This window comes from Ochotona curzoniae, unplaced genomic scaffold (genome assembly GCF_017591425.1).
Source record: "Ochotona curzoniae isolate NIBS_2020 unplaced genomic scaffold, NIBS_Ocur_1.0 contig_520, whole genome shotgun sequence".
Classification (NCBI taxonomy): Eukaryota; Metazoa; Chordata; class Mammalia; order Lagomorpha; family Ochotonidae; genus Ochotona; species Ochotona curzoniae.
In genome coordinates, this window is record NW_024466457.1 from 1,758,787 (window position 1) to 1,783,442 (window position 24,656).

The 24,656-nt window shown below is 51.0% G+C and overlaps 2 protein-coding genes across 3 annotated transcripts in view; one reads left to right on the plus strand and one right to left on the minus strand.

The window, feature by feature from the left end:
- Window positions 1-20,980: 20,980 nt before the first annotated feature.
- HIGD1B (HIG1 hypoxia inducible domain family member 1B) lies at window positions 20,981-23,330 on the plus strand. Its single transcript, XM_040989308.1, has 4 exons — window positions 20,981-21,050; window positions 21,750-21,900; window positions 22,418-22,552; window positions 23,197-23,330. Exons 2-4 carry the CDS (start codon window positions 21,801-21,803, stop codon window positions 23,259-23,261), a joined length of 300 nt encoding a protein of 99 aa, XP_040845242.1. The 5' UTR covers window positions 20,981-21,050; window positions 21,750-21,800; the 3' UTR covers window positions 23,262-23,330.
- A 473-nt stretch (window positions 23,331-23,803) lies between these two features.
- EFTUD2 (elongation factor Tu GTP binding domain containing 2) overlaps window positions 23,804-24,656 on the minus strand; it is a 36,909-nt gene continuing 36,056 nt past the window's right edge. For both annotated transcript variants that reach the window (XM_040989306.1, XM_040989307.1), the window contains exons 27-28: window positions 24,445-24,552; window positions 23,804-24,211 (exon numbers count right to left, since the gene is read on the minus strand). In XM_040989306.1, the coding sequence (XP_040845240.1) occupies window positions 24,116-24,211; window positions 24,445-24,552 (204 nt within the window). In that variant the 3' untranslated portion in view covers window positions 23,804-24,115. The remainder of the gene's footprint in view (window positions 24,212-24,444; window positions 24,553-24,656) is intronic.

The following is a 24,656-nucleotide window of genomic DNA, read 5'->3' on the forward strand; positions in this document are numbered from 1 at the left end:
CATATCCTGGCTGCTTCACTTCCCTTCCAGCTCCCTGCTTGTGGCTTGGGAAAGCAGTGGAGGACGGCCCAAAGCCTTGGGACCCTGCACCCGTGTAGGAGACCCAGGGGAGGCTCCTGGCTTCAGATCTGCTCAGCCCTGGCCATTGCAGCCACTTGGGGAGTGAATCAGCAGACAGGAGATGTTTCTGTCTTTCCTTCTCTCTGTAAATCTGCTGTTTCAATAAAAATAAGTAAATCTTAAAAAAACAATTGGTTTCAAACACCTGCATATCACACTGCAGCGCCTGTTTCCAAGGTTAACTGCCTGGTAAGACACATCTTAGAAGGCAATGGTGGCTCAAGCACTTGGGTTCCGGTCACGTGTATGAGACCTGGACTGTGAGTTCTTGGGACATTCAGGGAGAAAATCACTGGATAAGTGCGTGCTATCTTCTAGCAACTCAGTTAAAAAAAAAAAAGGTTAAAAGGCAGGCTCTAGGACAGGATGTGTAGTAAGCCACTATTCATGTGCTGGGGACGAGAAGAACTGAAAAACGAGGAATACCACACAGATCTGAAAACAGTAATTCCTGTGAGAAAACTGTATCCGCTTTGTGAGAATACAATGAAAATCAACTCTCTTGCCACTGTAGGTCCTTTCACACTTCCAGGATTTTGCACCACAGAACACGCTATTGACTCAGGAAGGTAACTTGCAAGGACAGGACATCAGAGGACTGGGGTTCGAATCTCAGCTCTGCCTCCCAGTGTCTGCTTCCTGTTGAGGCAGACCCGGGGAGGCGGCAATGACGTTCAGGTAGCTGAGTTCTTTCCGTCCACGTGACAGATGTGGACTCAGTTTGGGGCTCTGTGCTTTGGCGTCAGCCCAGCCCACCCCAGTCATGATAGGCGTTTGAGAAGTAAACCAGAGGATGGCAGCTCTCAACCTCTCAAACCAAAAGATAAAAATGATTAAATAAATGTTACAAGGCAAGTTATCAACATCTTAAAAACCTGCAATTTTTAAAAAGTTAATCAGGCCTGGCACAATAGCCTAGTGATTAAATCCTCGCCTTGCACTGGCATACACTTGGCAGACATGGGGGCAAGACCAGGCTGAATCTGTCCACGTCATCCACTGGCAAATCCAGGCACCAGTGTGGGTCGACCCAGGTTCGGTCGCAACAAAGACTAGTGCACAATATGGAATGCCGAGGTGAGGTTGCCTGTACCGGAGGGGACCGCAGCGTCCAACCAGCCTGAGAACAAGAAAGGAAGTAGGCAGAGCCAGCAGGGGAATAAGGGAGGGTTCCTTTGCAGGATAGCTACTTCCGCAGGAGAGCATGGGCTGGGATGGGGGCAGACCAGACTAGGCAGAGCTACCACACCTGTGCGCCTCATGTGGACTAGATCAGGGAAAAGCCGGGCTCGGCGGATTATTCCTACTGGTGCAAACAAAATTAAAGTGGGCGAGGTTTGTTTGGGCAGCATCAACTGGAATCTGGGAGTGGGAGAGGCCTGGGAGGGTAATAGTGGGCTCATCCCTCTTGGGTTACCACTTCCACAGGAGGACATAAAACTAAACAGTGGCTGGGGTGGAATGGGGTGCGGGACAGACTGGATTACTGCTACACTTACTGGCAAACAAGGGTAGGGGCGGGCCTGGTGGGGGTTATTGTGGGTCGCTCCAACTAGGCTGCAGCTCCCACTGGTTTAGGTGAGGGCCAAATATGTGCGGGGCAGAACCAGGCTGGACCGCAACACCCATTGGTTCCAGTGGAAGTCGGGAGTGAAAACAGAACCAACCCAGCAATTACAACCACCAGCTGATTGGAGCGATGGACGGTGCCTGGCCCTGTACTTGTTAGCACATACAAGAAGTTTCTTTGGAGATCTTCCTAATCTAAATGCTGGACTCAGAACCCTAACGAAGAAAAGAGAGAAGACAGGTCAACCAACCATCTCAGCTATGATGGACTATGTCAATCAGTGGATTTTTCAAAGACCTCATAGTGCTTGGAGTGCCAAGATTGACAGCGATTCATAACTGTGGCAATATCAAAACCACTCGAGCAAGAACCTCAGAGCATGCCCTACACCCGGGACCTGGGGAGGGTGGGAAATTGGGTGGGCCTTCTCCCGTAATACCCCCCTTTAAACATGAAGGTAACAATATGGAAAACATACTAGTATTATCCACTTTCCTGTAGTCCTTGAACCTTCTTACTCTAACTAAGTATGTAAAGAATATCAAAATAAATTTTATTAATAAAAAAAAAAAATAAATAAATCCTCGCCTTGCATCTGCTGGGATCCCATGTGGGTGCCAGCTCTTGTCCTGGGAGGACAGAGGAGGGTGGCCTGAGGCCTTGAGACCATGAACCCAGATGGGCGATCCAGAGGGGGCTCATGGCTTCAGATCGGCTCACCTCTGGCCGTAGTGGTCACTTTGGGATTGAGCCAGTGGATAGAGGATCTGTCTCTCCCTCTCTCTGTTGCTCTGCCATTCCAAAGAAAATGAGGTAAATTTTTAAAGCAATAAATAAATTTTTTTTTTCACAAGTCAATAAAGTAAAACACTTCAGTACAAAGCTCAGCTTCAGCCTCAAAATGTAAGAGTCTTTTTTGGGGCCAGATCTGTGGCATAGCAGCTTAATGTCTCTGCCTACAGGGCCATTATCACATATCGCCCCTAGTTCATGTCCTGGCTGCTCCATTTCCAATCCAGCTCCCTGCTAATGGCCTGGGGATGCAGCAGAGGACGGCCCACAAGACGGGGAGACCCAGAAGAGGCTCCTGTCACCTGGCTCCAAAATGGCTCCGTTCTGGCCATTGTGGTCCTTTGGGGAGTAAATTAGCAGATGGAAGATCTCTCTCTGATTCCCCTTCTCTCTTTGTAACTCCACCTTTCAAATAAAAATAAATATACCTGGGACCAGCACGGTGGCATAGCAGGCTAATTGCCCCCGTGTGGCACCAGCACCTCCCCCCATGGGCACTAACTTGTGTTTTGGCTGCTCTACTTCTGATCCAGCCTTTTTTTTTTTTTTTTTTGCTTTTATTGAAAGGCAGATATAGAGAGGGAAGATACAGAAAGATCTTCCGTCCACTGGTTCACTCCCATGGCTTCAATGGCCAGCACTGAGCCAACCTGAAGCTAGGAGCTTCCTCAGGGTCTCCCATGTGGGTGCAGGGTCCCAAGGCTTTGGGCTGTCCTTAACTGCTTTCCCAGACCACAAGCAGGGAGCTGAAAGGGAAGTGAAGCAGTCAGGACACGAACCGGCACTATATGGGATTCTGGTACATGCAGAGTGAGGACTTTTTAGCCATTAGGCTACCTCACCGGACCCATAATCACCCCTTTTTTAAAAACAAAAAGGAATCTTGAAAAAGTTTGTTTCTTGGGACATCATGTTACTTGGCCCAGCAAATGGAAAGAAAACAATTATTAGAAATAGATACAGTGTGTCCAAGAAAAAAAAAATCTCACTTTAATTTCTTTATTTCAACAGTTTGTCTACACCCAGCAGACTCAACCAATACTGTGCATCTCACACTTAGGTGATTATTGTAAATTTTAACTATTAAAACTAACAAGGATTGATCCAGTCACAGCTTACATCAATAAATATTTACTAATGACCCAGAACTGGGCTGGTCTAGAAGACCAGAAGACCCAACAACGAGGCTTCTACCAGAGACCCGGTCCTGCTGCTCCACTTGTGATCCAGTTCCCTGAGAATGAGCTAGGGGAGCAGCAGCAGGTAGCGCCAAGTCCTTGAGCCCCTGCAACGCTCATGGGAGACCTGGATGATTCTGGTCAGGCCAACAGCTCTAACTCTGCCTATCAAATAAATAAATAAAATGGATCGTTAAAAAAAAAAAAACAACTAACAAGAAACTACAAATAAAGAATTAAATACATAAATGGATAATTGAATATATAAATGGACCATGAGCTAGATGCCAGATTATGCAAGACAGGCTATGTTACTCTTGACTCTTACAACAGTGAAATGGTGAAGCAGGCAACCTACAAATGCCAAAAGAAAACTGTACTAAACACTGCAGAGGGAAGCGCAAGCTGCCTCGCAGCGTCCTCTGGGAGGATCTGAGGGCGGCTCTGCAAAAGTGACATTTCAATAGGTTCTGCAGAGCACGGAGCTGCCTCCCAGGCAGGAATCAAATGCAGCATGTGCAAAGGCCCTTGGGTGAGCCGTGAACTTTCCGGAAACAGAAAAATAAGAGATCAGTACACTCAAACCACACAACGCCAGAAAAAACATATAAAGAAGCAACTCTGGAGAAGTGAGCAGGGCCACATCACACTCTGGGGGATGAGATTCTTGGCTTTAAAGGTAAACCACGCACGATTCTGAAAGGTGATGTAAAAACAAAGATAATTCTAATTGCTGTGAAAAGCATACATGAGGGTGTATTGCTCAGGTCCTATACATACGTATTAAAAATATTAAGATGCAAGAGGGGAAAATATTAAGAATGCAACGGGGGGGGGAGGGGAAGGACCCGGTGTGGTGGCCTAGCAGCCAAAATCCTTGCCTTGAACGCAGAGATCGCATACGGGCCCAGGTTCTAATCCCATCCAGCTCCACTTCCCATCCAGCTCCCTGCATGTGGCCTGGGAAAGCAGTCAAGGACAGTCCAAAGCTTTGGGACCCTGCACGCATGTGGGAGACCCAGAAGAGGACCTGGGTTTCTGGTTTCAGACCAGCGCAGCTCTGGCTGTTGTGGTCACTTGGGGAGTGAATCATCGGACGAAGGATCTTGCTCTCTGTCTCTCCCTGACTTTGCAATAAAAATAAATAAATCTTAAAAAAAAGGGCCTGGCAGTGTGGCCTGGTGGCTAAGGTCCTCGCCTTGAACGTGCCAGGATCCCATATGGTCGCCAGTTCTAATCCCGGCAGTTCCACTTCCTCTCTATCTCTCCTCCTCTCTGTGTATCTGACTTTGTAATAACAATAAAATAAATCTTTAAAAAAAATCTTAAAAAAAAAAAAAAGGGTATGCAAGGGGGAAATAAATGAAATTCATGAGTACCTCTGCAAAGGAAGCCTATGATGGAGCGGGGAAGGGGAATGCCAGACAGGGTCAAGACTTCAACTGTAAGGCATCTGTTTTATTTTCTAAACTGCAAGGTGGATACACAAACATTTATTGTAATGTACATTATTTTTGAATTTTTTAAAAGACCTATTTTTATTTGAAAGGCAAAGTCAAAGGCAGCAAAAGAAGAGCTCTTACATCCGCTGGTTCTCTTTCCAAATGGACCCAACGGCTGGAGCGGAGCTGGTCTGAAGGCAGGAGCGCCTTCCAGGCCTCCCCGGGGTGCACGGCACAGCGACCTGGGCCATCTGCCGCTCTTCCAGGAGAGCTGGATCGCAAGTGGAGCAGCTGGACCACAAACCTTTGTCTAGATGGAACACCGGCACCACAGGTGACTTAGCTTATTTAGTCACAACATCAACCCCTATTTGTATTTTAAGTTGCTCATTATCACATTTTCTCTTTTTCAGTAAAAGACCAGTTAGCCACAACTATGACCATGTCAGGAAGGAGTAGCCCAAGACAGGACAGGGAAGAGACTTGGAGGTGAGGCATTTAACCGAAGGTCTCAGTAAAATTGTTGGTAGGCCATATAATGAACGGTCTAGCTTTGAGACCAAGAGCAGAGCTTAGTTTAGACAACTTCACTCAAGTTTGCCTGTGTGTGTTCTCAGGAGTTACTGAGCAGTGGGAGCAGGTGGAAGAAAAGGACACACAGCAGCCATTTGGCTGGGGGTTCCACCTGAGACAACCCCTCCTGGACCACCTGGCCCCACAACCAGTCCCTGCTTATGGCTCAAGCACTTAGGTTCCTGTTAGACAGGTGGGAGCCCCACCTGAGTTCCCGATGACCAGTTCAACGCTAGCCTCCGTGCTAAGCCCAGCTCAGGCCCAGCACTGGCCTCTGCAGGTAAGGGGAGCCCAACAGCAGACAGGAGCACTCTCTGCCTTTCAAACTCACAAACCCAAAACACAGAAAGGAGTCTGGTGATCATTCAACCCTGTACACATGTATTCAATACTAAAATAATAATAATAATAATCAGTTGTTCACACACACACGAGCAGGTATGCAGGTAGGCACTGTGTGAACCACCTGCACCTTGCGGTCCCAGCTTCGACCAGCCATGTGGAAGACCAGGCTGTGTTCCCTGCTCCTGGCCACTGCTGGCATTTGTCAGTAAGGCAACCACTGCAGGAGTACGCTCCCCTGTGGTGTGTACACACACACACACACACACACACACACACACACACAGTGATTCAGGCTACAGTTAAAATATTCAAATATATATATGGTAACTTTAGTCACAGAAAGAGTAAAACGAGAGTAAGAAGATACAGTAGAAAAAGACAGCTAGTGGGCGCTCTGAAGAAACAGGGAAAGCCAGAACCTAAAAGAGGGCAGAGTATTTCTGGAAGAAAATTTCTGAATCCAAATAAAAATGGACTCTGCCAGATAACCAGGGATCCCAGGACCAGGAAAGAGTCAAACAGAAGGCAGCTCTGCTGCAGCCTGAGTGAAAAGCAATAGTACGGCTCACTGGGGCAACAGCGCAGTCAGACACAGCACACAGCCCCCGAGACGTACGTGAAAACAATCTTTGTTGAACAGCCTGGAGCTGAATGCAGCTGGGAGTGGGGTGGGAGCAGGTGCTACAGCCAATCAGCCAGGTCAATCCTGCACCTCAGACCTAGCTGCTGCTTTTTTTTTTTCTTAAAGATGTTTATTTTATTTTTATTGCAAAGTCAGATATACATAGAGGAGGAGAGACAGAGAGGAGGATCTTCCGTCCATTGATTCACTCCCTAAGTAACCACAATGACTGGTGCTGAGCCGATCCAAAGCCAGGAGCCAGGAGCCTCTTCCAGGTCTCCCACACGGGTGCAGAGTCCCAAGGCTTTGGGCCGTCCTTGACTGCTTTCCCAGGCCACAAGCAGGGAGCTGGATGGGAAGTGGGGCTGCTGGGATTAGAACAGGCGCCCATATGGGATCCTGGTGAGTGCAAGGCGAGGACTTTAGCCACTAGGCCATCGCACCGAGCCCACTAGCTTCTTCTTGAAAGATTAATCTGAAAGAGTGAAAAAGAGCTCTTCCAGACCCGGCAAAGACCGGCTGTGGGAGTTATCACCTTGGCCTCCCAGGGTGAACACAGCAGGAAGCCTAAGTCAGGGCCAGGACCAGATGACAACCCCAGGCATGTGTGCACACTACACGCACTGCACACCCCCAAGCGCTTTCAAAGTCTGCCAAAAATCACCCCGAAAGAAGCACATGCTCATTCTCTTTGCCTTCAGCATCTCAGTTCTAGGCTTAAACACCTGATTAAGACAAACAAAAAAACACACTGAATCAACACTAGAACTACAAGGGCTTCAAAGAGCCAGAGCGCTCAGGAATTTCTCACACTCCATTTCTTAGAGATAATGGAAGACCTAAACACATTATCTCATTGCAGTCTCAGGAAAACCCTAGGGCAACACCATGTAACGGTCTGAAAGAGAGTAACAAACCCGTATCCAGGAATGGGTGCTGCCAGCCAGGTACACTCTGCCAAACTGCATGCCAGCCAGCATGGACTACCTGGTCACGGAGGCTGGAAGGCTGCAGGAAGCAGCCACCCTCAGACACACTAATTAATGCCTCTTAACAGATCCTCACTTCCACTCAAACTAAATTTAACAGCTGTAGTAACATGTTTGAAAGCGACAGTTGGGCGGAGAGTGGTAGCCTAGTGGCTAAAGTCCCCGCCTTGCATGCGCCAGGATCCCATATGGGTGCCGATTGTGTCTTGGCTGCTCCACTTCCCATCTTTTTTTTTTTTGAAGATTTATTTAGTTTTTAAATTTTCTTAAAAGATTTATTTTTATTGGGGTCTGGCATAGTAGCCTTGCAGCTAAAGTCCTTGCCTTGAATGCTCCAGGATCCCATATGGGCGCCAGTCTAATCCCAGCAGCCCCCACTTCCCATCCAGCTCCCTGCTTGTGGCCTGGGAAAGCAGTGGAGGACGGCCCAAAGCCTTGGACCCTGCACCCATGTGGGAGACCTGGAAGAAGGGAAATGGAGCAGCTGAGATAAGAACCACCATCCATATGGAATCCCAGTGTGTGCAAAGCAAGGACTTCATCCACTAGGCTACCGCACCGGGCCCAAAAAGAAATAAATCTTAAAAACAAAGAAAGGAAGAAACTACAACTATTGACACTTAATGGATGCTAAAAGTTCAGAACTGTTTCCTATATCTGAATTTCAATCAAAACTATCTTCTCATATCTAGTCAAGTAACAAAGGGGCCAGCTCAGTGGTATGCCAGGATAATCCCCCACCTATAGCACCGGTATCCCACATGGTCACACAGGTTTCCATTCTGGCTGCTCCACTTCCAACACAGCTCCCTGACGATGACCTCAACAGCAGTGGAGACGCACCCACAGCTGCCAGCTTCTCGCAGCCCAGCTCCGGCCACTGTGACCATTTGGGGAGTGAGCCAAAACCCTGCTGAGTAAAAGAAATACATCTGAGGGGGAAAAAAAATGAATAAGAAATAAGTCTAATCAGATTTTTTAAACAGGGACCACAAATATCACAAGCATGAGTTCAGAAGTAATTGTATCCCCAGTTATATTTAATTATCTAGATTCATTTGCAAGGGGAAAGGCAGGACTGTGGCATAATGGGTTAAACCAATGCCTGTGTTGCCAGAATTCCACACAATGAGGCTTCCAATAGATTAAAAAAGAAAAATCATCACAAACCCTTCAGCACAGGGGCTAGCTGCTGCTCCTCAGGCGAAGCTGCTCCCTGCAATGCCAGCATCTCCCATGGGCCCTGGTTCAAGTCCCAGCTGCTCCACCTCTGACTGAACTCCCTGCTAATGCAACCATGAAAGCAGCACCTGACACCCACGCGGGAGACCTGGGTGGAGCTCCAGCCATCACAGCCACGTGGGGAGAGAGCCAGAGGATACAAGAGCCTTCTGGCTCTCCTCTCTGTAACTCTGCCTTATGCAAACAAAATAAATCTTAACCGAACAAAAAAAAAAAAGCGGATAAACACTAGTTATTTGCTTATGACAGAAATTCCCTGGATTAAAGGCCAGAACTGAATTTCGCCTTCACGAACAGAGCAGACAGATCATGGCTGGCTCCTTTGTTTTAGAAAGAGAATTAAGGTTCTTCAGAGCCAGGTAGTGGTGGAAAACCAATTTTTGAATTCCTATCATTTAAACAGAGAAGCACTGTTTGAAATGCTTGGAAAATGCAGGATGGTTCGGGACGACGAGCTCCATAACATCCAGCTGTGACAAATCAGGGCCGGTGTCGGCAGAGCTCCCCATGGCCCCAGCAGCCGCGCAAGGCAAATCTGGTTAGCAGAGACTTCTAACTTCTGTAACTCTGCCACTCTGTGGCACTTAGGAAATCCAAAGCAATTGCAAAATACACACAAACTCAAAAGCAAAATGAGCAAAGTTAACCACAGTTCTTGTATTTATTTAGTCACGAGCACTAGAATTGTTTTCATTTTTTAATTGGGCAGATTTCAATCTTCTAATATCCTGTCCCTTTTACAGGGTTCCTAACATTTTGACTCCGTAATTATTTATCCTTCCTTCCTACAGATACAAATGTCCCGGAGAGCACAGCAGGAAACAAACAGTCCTTTCACGTGTGCAGTTTTTACGATGCTTTCTCAAATCTACTCCGACGCGGACACAACCCTATCCTAACAATTCCAGACTTACAGACACGCGAGGTAACACGATCTGGAACTGATTCCTACTTGCCTAACTCGATTCGCTGTCGATACTGCCAAAACATAGTACAATTCTACACCACTGCCAGTACTCAATGAACAAAGATTCCTGCAAACGATTTAAAAATCGCACACGCGCGCGCTCGCCCAGGAAAAGGAATCCCAAACAAAACTCTCAAAGAATCGACAAAAGGCGCCCCACGACACCCACAACTCTGCACCACGCACGGACGAAAATCTTCAATTCTAAGCGCCCAGCGCAGCCGCCGGCACAACCGCCCGCAATCACCGCGTTAGCGCCTTTTCTGAATTTCGAATCTGGAGCCTCAGGGAAACACAACGCAACAGTCCCCCAAAGTTTTATCAAGTGGGAGGGGGGGAAGTCCTTCTAAGTGAAGAAAACGTGTCCAGCCGGAGGCGCCGAGCCCAGTCCTCCCTCCGGCCCCCCGCTTTCCCCGCGCCAGCCCGCCAACTCGCCCCCCTCGGACACCTCCAAGGCGGCGGGAGTCCGGGCGGGGAGGTGATGGAGAAAAGGCGTCGAACGGACCGGCGCGCACGGAGACGGCCGGGGGCCGAGGCCGGGCAGACAAAGACTTCGCCCGCGAAGCGCCCGGGCGGCGAGGGGCGGCCCAGCGCCCCTAACCGCCCGGAGTTGGCTAGGAGCGCCGCCCCAGTGCGCGCCGCCGGAGCCGCGCCCCGAGCCGTTTCCCTCCCAATTTGGGAACCGCGCGCCTGCGGACAAAGAGGGAGGGCGCGCCGGGGGGCGAGGCGGGACGCGGGCGGCGACGCCCCTCCAAGGCTCGGCGGGAAGCCCTCCGCTCTGTCCTTCCAGCTCTCCTCCCCGTCTTGGCCGCGCTCCACCCCGGACCCCCGTTCTCCTCGGTCCCTCTGCGGGGTCCCCCCCCACGAGTTCTCCCGCCGCCTCCCCACCCCCCTCGGGGACCCCGCCCCGGTCCCGCTTCTCCTCAGCCGGCCCTGCGGTCGCCCCTCACCGGGCGGCGAGTTTCCCCGGAGCCGCCTCCTCCGCCGGGCCTCGGCCCGTCCCGCCGGCCGCCGCCTCATGTGCCCCGCGTCTCCATCGCCGTCGCCGCCACCCTCGCTGCTCCTCCGCCTCCTTCGCGGCCGCCGCCTTCGCCTCAGTCTCCAGCCGAGGCTTGAAGCCGCTCCCGCCGCCTCCACCTCCCGCTCCCGCCGCCGGGACCCGCGGCGAGGCGCCTGCGCACTGCACGCCGCGGTGGGGGCGGGGGCGTCCCGCCGCGGCCTGGGAGCGGGGGGCGCGCGGCACGTGGCGCTCGGGTGGGAGGGGGCGCCCGGAGCGCGCGGAAGGCGGCGGCGCGAGCGGCAACTTTCTGCGGCCGGGTCCGCGCGCTCCCGGGCGGGCCCCGCGCTCCCGCACGCGGCGGAGGCGCGCGGGCGCGCGGCGGGCCCCACCGGCGTGGAGTCCGGACCCGGGATGAGAGCCGCCGACTTGGTTCTCGCGCTGCCCCTCCTTCCAGCATGACTTTCGGGGACGGGCTCCCCGACGGCAGCACCTCAGTCTGAGCTGCAGACGAGCTTGACGACCCGGCGCGGGGAGGACTCGTCTCACCTGGGTGCCTTGGATCGGTTCTACGAGCTCCGGAGTTGCCGTGGGTGCGCTCGGCCACAGCCTGGGTCCGGCGGAACCGTGGGATGTTGGGGCCGCGTCCTGGACTCCGCGGTGCAGCCGCTCGAGGATCCCACGGGCCCTACGTAGGTCCGCTGTGCTAGCGGCTCAGAGTCATGGCTTTTAGAAGCATCCTCGGTACTCTGCGGTCCTGGACTTCTCGCACAAGCAAGACCCTAATATAGGCCACTTCCTCTTAACTCCTTGCATCCCAGTTGGGTCCATTTCAAAGGGCTGGCTAACAATCTCCGTTTTTAAACGGCCCGCTGGGAAGCCGCAAACTTGCCAAGCACTTTAAGCAGCGCCGGAACGTGCGTGACCAAGTAAATAAGAAGCTGAGCGAGATTGTACTAGGTACCCCTCTGTGTGAGTGGGCCCCTGGCTATCTCGCTTGAGCATCACAGTCCACAGGTGCCAGCTCTCATCCTGCCCAGCGAGGTAGCTTTGACGCTACCTCAAATTCAGATTCCCCTCGGCCCTCCCGCGCTCGGCAGCTAAGCCCTCAGGGCTCTCATTCCAGGGGTTGAAAACTTGAAGGCTGTTTCCGGCCTGCTGATAAGTTTTGTGTTGCAAAAATCATGCTCTCCAAAAATGCGAACTGCGAACTGCACGCCAAAAGTTTAAAATGGGGACTTCTGGCTTTTACTCTAAAGCGTGAGGCGCTGTGCTTGAGGGCTGTTTTCACGTGGCCGCGACGTGCGAGTAACTTTTGTTTTTCCAGGGCAGGCACCTGTCACGTTGAGCTGCTGCGGCTCTTTACCTGCCTTGCGCACTTTCTCTCTGTGACCCGACCCACTCCTCTCCTCAGCATACTATTTCCTTACTAATGTTTTTAATGTGACAGTTGTGGGAGCTGGCGAAGCCCCCACTTGGGACCTTTAATTCTGGGTTCAAATTCTGCCTCTGCTTCCTGGGGATTCAGTTTCCTGCTAATTCCCTGAGGGCTCAAGGATGAGTCCCTGGCACCCACGGGGGAGGTGGGGAAGACTGCAATTCCTGGCTCCTGGTTTCAGCCTGCTGCAGCCCTGGCTGTTGCTGACATTAGGGGAGTGAACCAGCAGATGGGGGATCTCTTTTTCATCTCTAGCACTCTGCCTTTCAAATAAAAAACACACACATGACAAATGTGGTTACTATAAATACATGGAAAATTAAGGGCATACTAACCAAAATAAGACACAAGACAATTTTTTTTAAAGATTTATATATTTTTATTGGAAAAGCAGATGTACAGATAGAAAGAGAGGGAGAGATAGTCTTACATCCACTGGTTCACTCCCCATCCCCAAATGGCTGCAGTGACTGGTACTGAGCTGATGCAAAGCCAGGAGCGAGAAGCTTCTTCCAGTTCTCCTACGCGGGTGCAGGATCCCAAGGCTTTGGGCCATCCTCAACTGCTTTCCCAGGCCACAAGCAGGGAGCTGGATGGGAGACAGTGCAGCTGGGACATGAACCAGTGCCCATTTGGGATGCTAACTCTTGGAGCTGGAGTGTTAAACCAATTGTGCCATTGTACTAGCCCTGGTAATGCACTTTTAAGTGACATATTAAGGCTTCAATAAAAACCTTTAATTGTGTTAAAACATTTGGTTATGGGGCCCAGCTGCGTGGTCTAGGGGCTAAAGTCCTCGCCTTGAACGCTCTGGGATCCCATATGGACGCCGGTTCTAATCCTGGCAGCTCCCTTCTTCCCATCCAGCTCCCTGCTTGTGGCCTGGGAAAGCAGTTGAGGATGGCCCAAAGCCTTGGGACCCTGTACCCACATGGGAGACCCAGAAGAAACTCCTGTCTTTGGATCAGCTCAGCTCTGGCTGTTGCAGCCACTTGGGGAGTGAATCATCAGATTTGAAGATCTTCCTTTCTGTCTCTCCTCTTCTCTGTATATCCGACTTTCCAATAAAAATGTCTTTAAGAAAACATTTGATTATATATATGTAATATATAAATAATAAATGTGCATAACTTTAATGACATAGAAAAAAACAGTTCTGCTTAAGTAGTATCTTCCTACAAACTCATGAATCATTTTTGTTTATGAATGAGCCTGCAGGGAAGAGTTCCCATCTTTTGCCATTGGCCATTCTTTATAGAGGCTGGGGATAATACACTTTCTGAATTGTTACTTTCAAGTTTCCAGCACTGTCTCTTTTCTGGCATGGCATGGCAGCATTTCCAGGGAAAAGACGAGAGACTCGTTCAAGAAGCAGGAAAGACAATCTAAGTCTCCTAACTCCCAGACAGGTCTTCCCCTCTCTGCCGGCTTGTAACACCCTTTGATCCCACGCAGGTGGAGACGTGGCCAGAGGCGCTCACCAGGAACAGAGGCAAACCTGCTTCCCCACTAGAATGAGAGTCCTCAAAAGGCAGGGACGCAGTGTCCCCACCCCCAGGACACAGCTGGTGGGTAGTAGGTCATTAGGAAGTATATACAGAGGAAGGGAAGGAGTGAATGAAAGTGTGCTGTTTCTGGAATAGAGCAGGCAGGCTACAGTGGTGGGGGCGCGGGGTCTGGGGACGAGGGAGAAGAATAAATAGTCTAGTTTTGAAACAGGAAAATTGGTCTGGTTGCAGCATCTGGCAAGCAAGAATCCAGCTGGGTGCTATGAGAACCACATTGCTTTGTGTTCTCATGGGACACAAGCAGGAAAGGATCAAACCCCCCTTTAGGAACAGGAGAGTCACTCTGGGGCTGTGTGGTTTGGGGAATTGTAGGGTCAGCTGGAAAGCTGAAGTGTGTGTCACTATTTCCATGACACGCTTTCCAGGGTCCCCACTTGGCTAGTAAATGCATGGTAGATTCCTGTCTTGGGAACAAAAGCCCAAAAAGGTAGGGCTTTGGAATGTTCCCTTACCAAAAGGCATCCTGCCTTGCGCAGACAGGCTGGATGGCGAGGAAGGAGGGGTGGCAGGTTTGCAATGACGCCTGCCAAGAACAGGGATATTAGCAGCACGAAGCAGCCCCGGGCTCCACTAATCCTCCCAGTTTTTTACCTCTGGGACACATTTTTGCTGTTTCTCATTCCCTTTGCCTACAGGAATGTGGGCTGAAGTATTTTTTTTTTTTTTTAATAACAGGTAATACAAGAAGTACAGAAGGAACAACAGTCCTCCCTCCCCATCTGGATGTCTCCCAGTTAGTTAGCCATTTCCGGTGTGTAAATCCTAGATTTTAAATTAAGGTTGGGAGCAAGCATTTGGACTAGTTGTTGACGTACGTACGTAGGGATGCATCTGTCCTAGATTACAGTGCGTGGGTTCAAGTCCAGCCTCTGCTCAAAATTCCATTCCTGCTTCCCGCTAATGCAGACACTGGGAGGCTGCCGATGGCTCTAGCACATGGAGCTCTCTCACCCACGCGATACGCTTACATTCCATCCAGGCTCCCACTCAGCTTAACTCAGGACCCACTATTACAGGACTCTGAGGAATTAAGTCCGCAGACGGAAGCTCTCGCTCTTAAACACCCAAATTTGGACTGATTTCTAGGCCTGGTATTATGGCTTGATGGCTAGATCCTTACCTTGCAAGCACCAGGATCCCATATGGGCACCAGTTTGGTGTCCCAGCTGCTCCACTTCCCATTCAGCTCTCTGCCTGTGGCCTGGGAAAGCACATCCCAAAGCCTTGGGACCCTGCACCCATGTAGGAGACCCAGAAGAAGCTTCTGGCTCCTGGCTTTAGATCAGCTCAATTCTGGCCATCATAGCCACTTGGGGAATAAACCAGCGTATGGAAGATCTTTCTCTCTGTATATCTGCATTTCCAATAAAAAATTTTAAAAAATTAATCTTGAAGAAAAAGAAGACTAATGTTCTTGCAAGACTGAGGGATAGGTACAGTGTATGTAGAAGCTGATGATCCATGCTCAAGCTCCCATCTCAGGAAGGATTTCTGAACACTCTACTGACCTGGCCTGGCTCTGCCTCAGTGAGGCGGTGGGGCATGGTCCTTGAATGCTGAATGCCCTGGATACCAAAGGCCACTCTGTCCAGTTCTTTTTTTTTTTTTCTTTTTAAAAAAATATTTATTTAGGAATCAGTGTCATGGCATCAGTTCAGTTAGACATTTGGTTACAGCACCAGCATCCTATTTGGATGCCCATTCTAGTCCTGGGTACTTGGCTTCCAATCCAGCTCCCTGTTTGTACCCCGGGAGGGCAGTGGAGGATGGTCCTGGATCTTTGGCCTCTGCACCCACATTGCCACTGGCACCCGTTTCCTGTCACTACAGAGAATTAACCTGATAATGTTACCAGAAATGCCCGGTGGGTTCTTTCCTCAGCTTAGTATAGAAATAAAAAGCCGGGAATCTGTTGCAAACAGAAAAGCTTATTTGTGAAGGGACCAGGTGAGCAGGGAAGAGAAGAAAGGAGCAGCACCCCCGGAAAGGAAGCCGGGAGGTGGAGTACCTCTCGAAAGAGGAAGGAGAGAGACACTCCTGTCCAGTTTTTCATACTCCTATTTACTTAGGCCTTAAAGATGGCTGTGATGAAATGAAATCTATGTAAATCAGATTGTAAAAAGTCTTTTTGTCAGAATTTGAAAAATCCATTGACTAATTTTAATTAGTTTTTTTTTTATTGGAAAGTCAGATTTACAGAGTGAAGGAGAGACAGATCTTCCATCCACTGGTTCACTCCCCAAGAGCCAGGAGCCAGGAGCCAGGAGCCAGCAGCCAGGAGCTTCTGCCGGTTCTCCCACAAGGTTGCACAGTCCCAAAGACCTGGGCCATCCTCTACTGCTTTCCCAGGCCATTACCAGGGAATTGGAAGCGAAGTAGAGCAGCCAGGATACAAACTGGCACCCATATGTGATCCCAGCACCTGTAAGGCAAGGACTTTAGCCACTAGGTTACTGCGTCAGGCCCACATTTATTTCTGCAAGGCAGAGAGAGAGAATATCTTCTGTTGGCTCGTTCATTTGCCCAAATGGCTGCAGTAGCCAGAGATGGGCCAGACTGAAGCTAGGAGCCCAGGCTCTCCAAGGCTGGTGACAGGGACTCCAGGACTTGAGCCAACATCTGCTGCCTGTAAGAGTGTGCATTAGCAGACAGCTGGATCAGAAGTGGGTTAGGACTTGAACCCTAGCAGTCCCAATATAGAGTGGGGACTTCCCAAGTGGTGGCTTAATCAGCTGTGCCAAAAACAGCCACAACAGGTTGTTAATAGTTATATGCTTTTTCATTTCAAGTAGAATATAGTTGCCACCACTTTTGAATTCGAGCCGTTTATTTAGTGTTTGATCTGGGTAAGATACTTAATCTGAGCCTTGACTTCCTGTAAAATGGAAACACTGAGATGAACCTGTTGGGGTTGTCAAGTCCCGAAAACTTGTAAGCTCTGCAGGTGTTAGTCCCTTCCTCTGGTGTGTTCCAGAGGCAGCCAGATAACATGGGTGTTCGGAGCACCCAATCCAAGGACCTCATAAGCACCTCACATCTCTGCAGCACCCCTTGGTCATCTAGGACAGCAGTCCCTGCTGTTCTCATGTGGCTTGGAACTGTCTTAGGAGACATGATTCTGTAACACCGGTGATTGTGGCCCAGTGCCACCTCTCATCATTATCTATGCCCTCTGAACGTGTTCATATGGATTTTAACTTCTTCCAACAGTTATCTACTGGTTCACTCCTCAAGTGTTCAGCCTGTTGGCAGAAGCCAAGAATTCAATCCAGATTCCCTATAGGGGTTGCAGGGACCCAGGTACTTGCGCCATTACTGCTGCCTTGCACGGTAAGTAGTTATCAGGAAACAGGAACACAAAGCAGGCCTAGGACTTAAACCCAGCTGCTCTGGTAAGTGATATAGACATCATAACCACTAGGCCAAATCATGCCCCTGAGATTGGTGGGCATCAAAAGCACTTTCCTGGTCCTCAGCATGTGGCCCTTAGACAAATGCTCCAAGGTCATTGGGATCCAAAGCCTTCAAAGTGATGATGTTTTTTTCCTGAAAGACAGATTTACAGAGGAGAGAAAAATTTCCGTCCACTGGTTCACTCCCCAAATGGATGCAACAGCTGGAGCTGAGCCTATCCGAAGCCAGAAGCCAGGTCTCCTGAGATCTGGAGTCTCCTCCAAGTCTCCCGTATGGGTGCAAGGATCCAGGGTGGACCGTCCTCTGCTGTTTTCCCAGGCCTTAGGCAGGGAGCTGGATGGCAGATGAAGCAGCTGGGACACAAACCCGCATCCATATAGGATGCCAGAGAACAAGGAGGAAGATAAGCCAGTTGAGCTATTGCACTGGCCACCTTTTTAAACGTTTTATTTTTTAATACTGTTTATATAGCTAAGAGGGATGCACGCCCAGATGTCTGTTAGCTGACCAAGCCCACCTTAGTGTATCCAGGCCCAAGAGCATGTTGCAAAGCTTGGCCAGCAGAGTGGTCCAACCTGTTCCGCTTTCCATCCTCTGATGAGGTAATAGATGTCCCCTGCTGGCCTAGATGAGTTGGCCGTCATGCCCCCTGTGTGCTTCTGGGAATGCTGGCCACTGCACAGGCATGAGCAGCTGAGGAGGCCCAGTCCTGACACAGGTACTGCAAGGTTGGACCACATATTTTGTGATCTTCCGTGTGGCAGGGTTTGAATCCAGTAGTCTAGTTGGGAAGTTCCCCTAAGAAACCTTGCTTGGGGTGACCTCAGACTTGACCTTGTGCCGGTAAATGCAAGTTCAGAAGAATCCACACTTGCACCAGTCACCACACTGGTGAGGCAGCTGCCTGGTCAGCTGTGCCCCAGCATAATCTCTCATGAATACTGATGGGTGCTGTGACTTAGCCCAGCTTAGAGGCCTGGTCTTCACACATACCAGCGGGTATAGTCAGCATAACCCCAATAACCCCACCAGTCTGTCTCCAGTGCCAGTTTTTGCTCATGCTGACAGGTGCTGCACCCTATCCCAGTCTGCCAGGATTAGAACCAGTACCCACATGGGATCCCCTGGAGAGTGCAAGGTGAGGACTTTGGCCACTAGGCTACCGTGCCGGGCCTGAAGGCATCTTCCAAAGTGAAGAAATCTTAGCATCTTCTCTAGCCTGGGTACTTCCTAGAGGCTTCCTCAACCTATCCATGTTACCTAGAAACTTCCATCGTTCCTGTCTGTTCCTGCTACCCTGCCTTTGCCCCTAAAATCTCCCTGGACACACCACCATGGCCTAACATGCCTGCCCTTGTTATTTCCCAAGCCCTTGAACCCTATCTACTGGGAACATCCCTTGTGCCACATCCTATTCTCCGTCATCTCCTCACAGTCACAGGTCAGTCCCCTCTGGTCACTCAACTCCTAGGGGCTATATATAGAACAGATCGAGTTCAGCGCTTCGACTTAGCGTTTCCTTCCTGTCCCTTCCCCTTCAGCCCAACAGAGGACACACATGAAGCTTCCTGTTAGGGTGCAGAAGCGCGTCACTGGGTGGTGGCCAGGGAGGGATGGAATGTGTAGGCTGAACTCGGGATTATTTACAGTACGTTCCCTGTATGTTGTCAGGCACTTCTCACCTGTGTCCCAGCCTGCCACCCAGGCAGTGTACAGGAGACGCTCTGCCATCCCCTTGAGCCTATGGTAACACACACTCGCTCCGCCCAGTTTACAGACACGGCACTCAGTTGGAGTGGCATAACCAACTTCTTTGGAGTTATTGGTCTGATTCCACAACTGACTGTTGCTTATGCCGTCTTTGCAGGATTAATTAGGACTCTCCCACCCCTCAGAAACTAGAATTTCGATTAATCTGACCTGATTGGGAAAAACAAGGTTTCCTAAGCAAATCCCTGAGGTAAAAATGCTTAAATGGAAATCATTACTGAAGATTTGGCACATGAAGAAAAACAATGCCATCCCAATGTTATCTGTCTGCTAAAACAGGACTGTGTTCCTTTGAAGTTTAGTCGCTTTCTCAGTAAAAAGTACCTTTATTTCTTGTTGAGACTTCCCCTGTGCATTACATACATTCTCCCATTAGTCCAACGCAGTGAGAGGAGACTAGGGAGCTGGTTAAAGTAGGTCCTGGGGCAGGTGCTTCGTGCAAGGGCTTCAGTGCCAGTCTGAGTCTGAGGACAGCCTGTGATTCAGACAGCAGCTTCCTGCTCACGTACCCCTGGAGATGGTTCAAAGAGCCGGGCCACATGTCATGGACGTGGGAAATCCACTGTTGTGGGTACTGGGAAACGAACGCTGGTTCATACAGATCTCTGTCATGTCACTTTTTGCCTTTCAAATAATTTTTGACAAGTTTTGTCTTTTTTCCACCTTGAGCAAGATGTTTACCTGAACCTCAATTTACTACCTGTGAAACAAACCAAGTAAATTCATCTACTGAAGCAACAAGCACTCTGCTTGGCCCATGTAAGGTGCTCACAAGTTGCAGAACCTCTATCTCCTCAGCCCCGGGCTGACAGGCTCTGGAGCACCGACCGTCTTGGTAGGGAGAAATGGACTCTGCCTTCCACTTGCTGTTCAAAGGACCTGGGAGTTGACTGATTCCTGCCCTGTCTCATGCAGCCTCTGGTACCAGCAGGGCACAATCACCCAGCTCTGGGTCAGTCAGGCGGCTGCTGGGACTTGCAGGGGCAGCCCAGCAGGGTGTGTGTGAAAGGCTGGAAGAAGAGTTCCCATGGACAGTGGGGCCATGTGCAAGCCCTAGGGAATCGCTGTGACCCTGGGTCACCCCCAAGAGCCATGAGGACTGTGGAGAGAAGAGGCTCATCAGCTGCTGGACAAAGTCTCAGGGCTAATGGAGCCCCTTTAGGACTGACGCATGCACAGGCTGAGCCACTGGGGAGAGCACAAAGGCCTGGGATGGAGCGGGGCTCTCCACAGGGCACCCCGTCTCTCCCTGCTCACTTAGCAAGTACTTTTCTCCCCCCCCCCCCGCCCCGCCATCCTGTGGAAGTGAGGGCTGCAGTCAGGAGTGCAGACTTGGGTGCCCACCAGACCTGGGTTCAGAGGATGGCACTGCCACTCCAGCTGTGTCCTCCACCACAAACAGCTTACTGGATAGAAGAGCTGAGGAGTCTGAAGTATACGCATCGAGTACAACACAGCACTCTCACTGGTTGCTGTCATCCTATTGCTGGAGAAGGCACTGTCCCCACAAGCAGGACAGCACTCTGCAGCTCAACTGTTTCCAGCTCTGGAGAGATCTCCCTGGCTCACAAAGTCTCCTCAGCGGGGTCAGGACTGACTGGTGAGGCCATGTTCTCAGTTGGGGTATTCTGTTGATAACTCTACTGTCCATGCAAGGGCCTAAAGCAGTGTAACATGGGTGCGGGTGTGTATGTGTGGGGAGGGGGGATCTGCCATCCTTGCTTCTGTACTGCTTTGCCTGTTCCCACACCAAGCATTCTGACTTAGCCACTTTCTGTCCACAAGCATCATATTCCATCTAGCTAGGGACTCCCCACCATCTGTTCTAACACGGCTTCCCGGCACTTGGAGTTCAGCAGATTTGGGGTTAAGACTAATGTTCTGTTCTATCTCCTCCCATCTCCTCCCTACTTCAAAGTCTCCAAAAGACCCAGGGCTGCTTCCTTGACCCCATAGTGGCAGCTCCAACAGCAGCATCTGGCTGGGTCTGAATAGCAGCCACTCAGCCCCGGACTTTCCTAGGGTAAGAATTGGCATGCTAGGACCTGGGGACCACTGGGGAAGGAGGGGCAACCAGAAAGGGAAGCCGAGTCACCAGGATGTGTCTGTCTCACAGGCAGAAGGCAGCCTGCTGGCAGGACTCCTGTTTTGAGAACCAACTCACAGACTCAGTGGAGTCTGAGAAATAAACAGTGCAGGGAGGGAGGCAGAGGGTTGTTGTTGGTGGTGAAGAGCCTAGCAAGAGGTGGACCGGAAACAGTGAAGTCATTCAGGGACCAACATTCATCCCCTTAGCATCCAGGTGCAAACTACAAGCCAGCCTGCAGCTAGCTGATCACAGTCTGCTCACTGCATTGTGTGGCTCTGGCTCCCTGGGCACAAATCGACTTTGCAGCTCTCTTAGGAGCAACCATTCTAGACCCAGGACTGTGGGGGCTCCAAGACTCGGGGCCTTCTACCTCATCTGTGGGTCTCTCCAGCTATTCATTTTGGCTCAAGATCATTCTGAAGTACAAAGTTGGAATGAGCTGGGTAGAGGTAGATGTTAGAAGACATGGACAAAGTGGCTGCTGGTAGATAAGCCATGGGATCAGGACACCTGGGAGGAACATTTTTTCAAGGAGAGGCTGTGTTGGGCATGGTGTGGGTTTCAGCAGCTAACCCCCCACTTCCCACTCCAGATTGAGAACTGGAGATATAACTGTGGGGTGCTTCCTCCTAGGACTGGGCTGAAACCTAGGGATCCTGGTGATCAACACTCAGGTGCAGTATCATGTCTGCCAACAAAGGCTGGTGGGTGCCCTCTGAGGGTGAGGACAGTGTTTCTGGGAAGTTCCTGAGGAAGACCAGGGAGTCTCCGCTGGTGCCTATAGGTAAGAGTGGCTGGGAAGGGGGCAAGGAGATTGTACATCCTGGGCATTTCAAAGAACAAAGCAGAAGTCAGAGCGCTCACATACTCCTACCCACTGAGCAAGGTACCAACAGCCAAAGTGCCAAGAATAAGGCTGACAATATGGCTAGGTGAAGGTTCTAGCGAACTGAATGCCTGGGACACAAGGAAACTCGGGATACCAACACCCGCCTCAGGGTGGGAGGGCTCAGAAGTTAGAGTTGTATCAGGTGGAAGCCAGCAGTGGGTGAAGGGCTGGAAACAGAGCTACGTGGGTGAGTGGGCGTGGATGAGGGGCTAGTTGTATGTGGGGGGAGGGGCATCACTGGAGGGAGGGGGTCATTTTGAAGGGAAGCCATTCATTCATTTTCCAGGGATACTCCCCTGCCCTGAAGCGGCAGCAGTCCAACTGTTTACCTAGTGGGTTGTCCACCTAGTGCCCTAACGGGGGCACTGTGCTTGGTGGCTGGGATGAGAGGAGTCTTGTGCTCTGCCCACAGGCTTGGGAGCCTGCTTGGTGGTGGCAGCGTACCGGATTTACCGGCTGAAGGCTCGGGGTTCCACCAAAATGTCCATACATCTCATTCACACCCGAGTGGCAGCACAGGCCTGTGCGGTGGGTGCCATCATGCTAGGTGAGTAGCTTGGTGCAGTCACAGGAGGAGTAGGGGGAGGGCAAAACAGATTCAGCAAAGCCTGGCACCAGTCCTGACAACTGAAGGGATTGTGACTGCAGTTCCTGTTCCTCCAGGATCCACACCAAGTCTGGAGGTAGCAACTTCCCACACTGAAACATTTCTGGGGTCCCCTGAGGAATTTCCTGCCCCTAGGCTGAGCTGATGGTATAGTCTGGTTTGTGGCAGGCTGCCCTAGAGATGAGAAAGTCATCCAACAGAATACATACTATTTCTCTTCCTTCTGGACAAAGGGCAGAGAGCTAAGTGGCTACAGAGTGACAGTGGATAAATCCCTCTCATGAGCCTCAGTTTCCACACTTCAACAGTCACAGCAATCTCCCCAGGACTGTTTATGTCACAGGCGGCCGTGAGGCTCCCTCAATAGGCAATGCATGAGTGTGCTGTCGACTGTCAGGTGGGCTGTTCCTCAGGGCTGCCTGGTCAGATGTTTGCAGCAGCTGTTGGGCTCTGGGGTAGAAAGCTTAGCGGGGCAGCTGGGCCCTCAAGGGAACAGCCAGACTGATGCTCTGGGACACCTGGGAGAACCAGAGAACAGGTGCAAGGCTGCAGCCAAAGGGTCTCTCTCCTTCTCCCTCACGCAGGCGCTGTGTACACAATGTACCGAGATTACAGCAAGAGGACATCATCGGATGCTGGGGAGAAGTAGGACCACGGGGACTCGGGCAGTCGGATCCCCATGTCAATCTCTGTGAGCTCCTAATAAAGTAGTCTTGAGGAAAAACAAGTCTCTTCTACATGGGCAGAGAACAGAGAAAGGGGCAGTGGTGGGGGCTGGGGACCCAGAGAAAAGGCTGGAAATCAAAATGTTCTGGCTCCCAACTCCAGGACAAGAGAGATGCTTAAGCAGCAGCAGTAACCCGAAAAGGTACAGCAGGCCTTGGAGTCCGGCAACCCAACTGGCCTATGCCACCTTGGGTCCCATCCAGGGCAGCATGTGGGGAGGGGAGGGAGCTCACAGGACCATGGAAATCAGAGCAGGAGTTCCTCCCCCAAAGGTGGAGTCCCTGGGGACCCAGGCAGGAAGCAGGCTGCAGCTGGAGCAATGGCAGTGAGGCCTCAGGGGAGTTGACAGCTATCTAGAACGTTAGCACCAGGACCTGACGGGGCACGGGCGTGGAGATCAAAGAGGCAGAACAAGGCAGAGGTCGGAATGTTCTGTTCACTTCGAAACCAAGGCTAAGGCTGAACTTGTAAAAATAAAATTCCATGTTATTCCAAAGATGGGGCCCTTGCAATTGAACGCTTTCATCTTCCTCTCTCCCTGAGCCCAAGCTCCCCTCAGCTTCTTGGGGATGCAACCAGGCAGAGGCCACAGAGGGAACCAAGAGGGAAAATGCTCCTCCCTCCCCAGGGTTCTGGGTTGGAAGTCCATGGGCTTTTCAAGGTGGTCACAGCAGTTCCAGGACGTTTTCCGAAGATGTGAAGCCACAGCCCACCAGGTCTCAGCTTCCAGCCCAGGAGCCAGCCCCTGCAGCGAGCAGCTGTCATCAGCCCCTGCACTCACATGGGGTAATTGAGCACAACATCCTGCTTGGCAAGCTCCAGCAACATAGGATCGTCGAAGAACTTGCTGATGCTCACATCTTCACTCAGGCCCTGCAGAGAGTGGGGCAAATGTCAGAAAGAACCTGTGTGGGGCTGCTGGCCGGGGAGGTGTGGAGCTAGAAGGGGCTCATCGGAGCTCAGAAGGCCTCCTTTCCTGGCCAGAGCAAACCCCAGGATTTTGCACCTTGTGGCTGCCTACATACGGCAATATGCTGCGGACTACAGGCCCTTGGGGAGAGCGCTCTGGGAGCTGAAGGATGACCACAGGCCTGAGGGACACATACCTTCCTCCGACGGGTTTTGATCATGAACTCTCGGGCCAGGTGAGGAGCTGGCTGGGGCTCCAAGGGGCGAATGACAATACTCTTGTCCAGGGGATCACCGGGTACAATCTAGAAGACAAAGGGGCATCAACTGGTGTCCAGGCAGACTTCCCAGAGAAGTCAGGCCCCAGGAGCGGGACTCCTCTCTGGGCTGCTGAGATAAGAAAGGGAAA